Source organism: Budorcas taxicolor, chromosome 5 (assembly GCF_023091745.1).
Source record: "Budorcas taxicolor isolate Tak-1 chromosome 5, Takin1.1, whole genome shotgun sequence".
NCBI lineage: Eukaryota > Metazoa > Chordata > Mammalia > Artiodactyla > Bovidae > Budorcas > Budorcas taxicolor.
The window spans coordinates 112,185,063-112,191,062 of record NC_068914.1 but is presented as its reverse complement, the minus strand read 5'-3'; the positions used below and the strand labels follow the sequence as shown (position 1 = coordinate 112,191,062).

Here is a 6,000-nt window from a genome sequence, read left to right as displayed (position 1 = left end):
GATGTGGTTTTCAAATTGGGCCATATAAAATGTGAATTTGTAGGTATCCGATCCTCCTGGGGTTATCCATGAAGAGTCCAAACCTCACACTAAGTCCACGGATACCAGGGGTTTGCTAATTGTCGAGCTGGATACTCTGTGTCTATGTAAAGCTTCTTGAGGGCTGAGACTATTGGTTTTGTTCAACGCTCTACCCACAGGGTCTAGAATTAGGCCTAGCACATAGTAGTTGCTCAATAAATACTTGTTGAATGTAAAGCAACAGCCATTTCACCTTCATCACAACTGGCACTGCCAGTTAAACATTTCTGTACAAAAGCCTATTCTACCAGATTGCTAATTCTGGTGGGGGGAAAAAGCCAAAATCAGCTTTCTCCTTGGGATTAAAAAAAAAAAAAATCACTTTTCTTTAGCATGACATGACTGAAATCAGTCCCTTGCAAAGGTGGCTCTATTTATTTCCAGCAGAATTTTAAGAATGGTGGCATCAATGGACAGCACAATGGTTATCACAGTGACTCTGAGCGGTTAGTAAGGAGAACATTCATGCCCCTGCAGGAGCTGTTTGCAAGCACAGAATGAAAACATAGATTTCTTTGGAAAAGACATTAAAATCTTGTTGCCCCCCCCCCCAAAGAAATCTATACAGAGACCATGTTTAAATAACTATAAATAACTTAATTAGCATTTATGGAATGCACAATTCATGGAATTCACCGGAACACAAAGAAACCTCTGAGACAGTGTCATGGGATTCACGTCTAAAAAAACAAGGACACCCATCCTAGTCCCCTGCCAAGACAGCCGTCCTTCCCTAGTAAGGATTTTAAATAATTCTCACCATGCTGCTCGCAGCATCAATCCCCAAAGAAATATTAATTTACAAAATAACCCAATATCCATATAATTCTTTTTGACAAATAAAAATCTTAAATTAAAAAAAGCACGACTCTCTCTCCCCTCTCCCCGCCCACCCCCCCGCCCCCCAACCTTCATTCCAATTTCAGGTAGCTTGGCACTGAGTAATTGAACATTAAAAAATCGAGTTTGTAGACTTCGTACAGCTGCGTCTGGTGCTCCGAGCTGATGTTCTGGAAGAACTCCGTGGTCATTTCATCAGTAGTTCTCGTGGACTTGGCGTAGGTGGGGAACTTCAGGTAGCTGCCCACGCCCGCCAGCTGCAGGACGTAATTGGAATCCTCCTCCAGCGTCTCGTACTTGCCCACGAGGTCGTAGTGGATGTGGCACGGGTGGCACAGCGAGTACACCGTCTGCCAGTGCTCGTTGAAGGGCTCCTCGCGCTGGGTGTGAGGGTCGATGAGATACGCCACGAACTCCTCGAACTTGACGTCGTCGCCCTTGCGCAGCGCCTCCTGCGTGGCGTTCTTGCGCTGCCGCTTGATGATCTTGGTGCCGTAGCGCTTGTGGAAGGAGGTGTTGTACTTCTGCGTGAACTTGTTCCGGTAGGCGGACACCAGCCTCTCAAAGGGCTCCCGCACGAACAGGAACTTCATGTAGCTTTTCAAGCGGTGGTTGATCTCCGGGATGCTGTACTGGTTGAGGGTCTTCAGGTTGGCCGAGACGTGCGCCTCGTTGGCCGGGATCTGCATGGGGTCGCTGTACTTGCCGCGGCCGGTCAGGACCATCATGAGCCGCTTCCAGTTGGTGCACGCCACCTTGGGCACGTAGCAATAGATGAGCTCGTGGTCCTCGTCCACCACCAGGTGCTTCAGGTCGCTGGGGGTCAGCACCCGCCGCTTGCGGCTCGTGGCGCTGTTGGCCCGGCAGGTGTCGGTGACCTGGTCCCGCCGCATCTGATGCAGGACCGCCGTGCTGGAGAGCTCCAACTGCAGGGGAGACGAAAGAGGGATAAGAGATCAGTACTTGGTGTGGGATGTTGATACGGGACCACCATCCACAACCACAATGGCCAACGCAGGCCACCAAGGCTGCCACTGCCAACCTAGATGGCCTGTCTCCATTTCCAGTTCTCTGTCAGCTGTCAGGACTGTGCTGGGTCTCCGTTCCACTGTACTTCCTCTGGAGAGTAATAATAATGATCAACTCTGTAACTTGCCCATCACCCTCTACATCCCAGGCATTGTACCAGAGCTTCATATATGAGTTTTTCTTTTCTTGAAAAGCTTGAACCATTATTGATTTATTGAACATCAAATAGCTTGCCACCATGCCAGGTAACATGCTGCTAGTCACCAGGGTTGCAGTCATGAAAAAGTACAAGGTAACTGCCCTTATCGAGCTGAAAGTCCAGCTGGAAAGAAAAGGAAACTGAGGTTCAAAGAGGTTGTTACTAGCTTGAGACCACACAGTAAGAGAGTCACTATTCAAACTCAGGTCTTCCTAGCAACCAAAGCTACCCACTTTCCACTCTAATCTGATGTCCAGTCCTCCCATATTCTTGACTAAGGCAGGACAGAAGCCTAGAGTTCTGGAATTGGATTGATCTATCTCAAAGCGAGAGGATTCAAGTTTTCTACAAGCCTATCACTGTGCACACCTGTCGCTTTTTGCTTCCTCAGTACCAGTGTCTTGATTCTCCTCTGGGAACCTGCTTTCCTTCATTCTCTGCTCCCTGCCCTCTCAAGCTGCTGAGCTGAGAGAATGCAGCCTGGAGCTTGGGGACAGAGAGGAGGGCTGCCATGCAGGGAGCACCAGACTGGAAATGAAGGGGGCTGAGCAAAGATGAGCAGAAAGACAGGGGGATATATTTCCAGGGACATCATCTGAATACCCAGGTCCATATGTTGTTGAAACCAGACCCCCAAATTCTGGGCTTTGGGGTTACATTAGTCAGTATATTTGCTTTGGTGCATAAGGCAGTCTGTCTGGGTTATATCATTTGGAAGCAAAATATGTGGGTATTTACATGTATTACCTTTGAGCTTTTCCTCTCTGCCACATTCATCTACTGAGCCACCCATCCATCCACTCAAATTATGTTGTGAGGTCTGTCCCCTCCAGGCTGGACTGGGGGTGGCCTAGAGTTGGGAATGCAGAGGGATCAGGGAACTCCCTCCTCTAAACCGAATCAGTAGAGCGAAGGGCCTGAGTGGCATACAGGAAGCTGACCTTGCATTTCCAACTCTGAACCATAGTCTGTACAATTCATTTTAGAACATGCATGGGGCAATTGGGAAGGGCTTATATTAGGGACCTCAGAATGTGACCTTATTTGGAAATAAGTTTTTTGAAAAATACTTATTTGGCTGCGTCGGGTCTTAGTTGTGGCACTTGGGATCGCTTCACTTCCAGGATCTTTAGTTGTGGCAGGAGTGAGTGCTAAGTCACTTCAGTTGTGTCTGACTCTTTGTGACCCTATGGACTGTGATCCTATGTGACCCACCAGGCTCCTCTGTCCATGGGATTCTTCAGGCAAGAATGCTGGGGTGGGTTGCCATTCCCTTCTCCAGGGGATATTCCCAACCCAGGGATTGAACCCACGTCTCTTATGTCTCCTGCATAGGCAGGAGGGTTCTTTACCAGTAGCACCACCTGGGAAGCCCAGTTGTGGCATAAAAACTCATAGTTGCAGCATGTGGGATCTAGTTCCCTGACTGGGGATTGAACCTGAGACCCCTGCATTGGGAGTGTGTAGTCTTAACCCCTGGATCACCAGGGGAGTTCCTGGAAATAGGTTTTTGGTTTTTTTTTTTAGATGCAATTCAACTGAAGTCATACTGAGTTAAGGTGGTTTCTAGTCCAATGACTAGTGTCCTCACCAGGAGAGAACACAGAGACTCAAACACACAGAGAGAAGGCCATGTGATGGCAGAGGCCGAAGCTGGAGTAATGCGTCTACCAGCTAAGAGATGCTCAGGATTGGCAGCCACAACCGGAAGTGTGTGAGGGAAAGGAAGGCTGTGCCCCAGAGCCATCAGACAGGACAGCCCTGCTGACACCTTGATTTTAAAACTCCAGCCTCCAGAGCTGTAACAGAAAATTCCTGTCACTTTAAGCCAGTGAATTTGTGCTACTTTGTTTTGGCAGTCTTAGGGAATTAATACAGGAGCCAAGCCTTCACCTATGACTTTGAGCAAATTGATATAAAATATAAGTGTATAAGAGTGGGTAATGTTATACATGATCATATTTTTACATAGAAGAGTAAGAAAAGAGTATTAGAGCACTAAGTAGAAAGTGGCTGGTGCTGCTGCTGCTGCTGCTGCTAATTCGCTTCAGTTGTGTCCGACTCTGTGCGACCCCACAGACGGCAGCCCAACAGGCTCCTCTGTCCCTGGGATTCTCCAGGCAAGAATGCTGGAGTGGGTTGCCATTTCCTTCTCCAAGTAGAAAGTGGGTGAGACCTGAAATCAGAAGACCTATGCAAGACCCTTAACTTTTTAAGCCTTGGTTCTCTTATTTGCAAAATCGGAACAGTGCCACCTACCCTGCAGGGATGTAGATTAAATCAAAGTATGGTTCAGCATTTAGAAAATAAGATCAGGTCTAGTTTGGGTACAAAGTATGGTACCTAGGGGCAATTCATTCTTTATGAAAGAAGAAAAAAATTAAAAATACGAGGCCAGAACTTTCAAATACAAATTTCACCAGCTCTGTGATTTTTGTTGCAGGCTAACCCTAGGTCATGAAGTTCAATTCATATTTATTTTGAACAGTAAAACTCTGACTTTTGCACATCCTGACTTCTGAGCAGATGTACTCATCACCTTAAGAAGAGCATTCATGCCACTTGAAAAAACAAATAGAACTGTTCTAAAAGAAATAGAAGGAAAAGGAGGGGGAAAGGGTGCATCAATTTTGTCCATTTAAGTCACTACTGGACAGGTTTGAAGGCATGAATGGCCAAATGAGCAGAGAAACGGGGGCACTTCCTACTTTCCCCTCAGTTGTTTTCAGTTGGAGACAATTGTACGGCTGGCTGACTCCCCAGGGAGGCAGTGTGTCAGCTAATACTGCACTCAGGACCATGAAGCCATGAAGAATGGAAACTATGCCATGGCGGCGTTTTACGTCCAGTTGCAGAGACAGAAAATAACTCAGAGGGGCTTTGAAATGTGGTATTTGCGGTTTCTTTCTTTTCCATTTCCTCCTCCTCCACGGCAGTCTAGGTGGCAAATGGCGCACCTGCTGCAATGAGGCAGCACAGTTCCCCTCAGGAGGACTTGGGGGCACAGATCAAGAGAATAAGTATAGTCTCAATCCTAAGACACATTTGCAATTGCTTCTGAGAGGAAAAAACTCACCCAGGCCTTTAGTGTTGGATTTTTAAAATAAAATATTTTGTTTTTATTTAAACTTATATGGCTGCGCACGGTCACTGTTGCTGCGCTCGGGTTTTCGCTCGCGATGGGGGCTGCTCTGTAGCTGTGCTGTGCAGGCGCCTCACTGCAGTGGCTTCCCCTGTTGCAGAGCACGGACCCGGTAGTTGTGGCACACAGGCTTAGTCGCCCTGTGGCAAGTGGGATCTTCCCGGACCAGGGATCAAACCTGTGTCCCCTGCATTAGTGGCAGAGTCTCAACCACTGGACCACCAGAGAGGTTCTTAACTTCTTATTTGAAAATGATTTCAGGCTAGTGCAGATTTATTAAGAGTATAATGTATAATTTATTAAAAGTATAATGGTACCAAAGTATGCACAAATATAAAAGTAGGTAGATGAGACCAAACATTCAAATGACGGATGATGATGTTTTACTGGAACCAGGGCCCTGCATGAAACATACAAGGTCTGCTCGGGGCTGGTGCACTGGGATGACCCAGAGGGATGGTACAGGGAGGGAAGAGGCAGGGGGGTTCAGGATGGGGAACACGTGTACACATGTGGCAGATTCATGTTGATGTATGGCAAAACCAATACAATAAAGTAATTAGCCTCCAATTAAAATAAATAAATTTATATTAAAAAACATATAAGGTACTTGCTGTCTGTGCTGGGACAGCATCTTTGCAGTGTGGCATTCCTCCTCTATATGCCACTCAACACTCCCACCACTTTCTCATTTCTAGTTACTATAAAT

At 46.9% G+C, this 6,000-nt stretch overlaps 1 protein-coding gene across 2 annotated transcripts in view; it reads right to left on the bottom strand.

Annotated features, from left to right (window-relative positions):
• Positions 1–992: 992 nt before the first annotated feature.
• The window catches only part of CHST11 (carbohydrate sulfotransferase 11), a 261,528-nt gene continuing 256,520 nt past the window's right edge, over positions 993–6,000 (bottom strand). For both annotated transcript variants that reach the window (XM_052640917.1, XM_052640916.1), the window contains exon 3: positions 993–1,847. In XM_052640917.1, coding sequence (XP_052496877.1) covers positions 993–1,847 — 855 coding nt within the window. The remainder of the gene's footprint in view (positions 1,848–6,000) is intronic.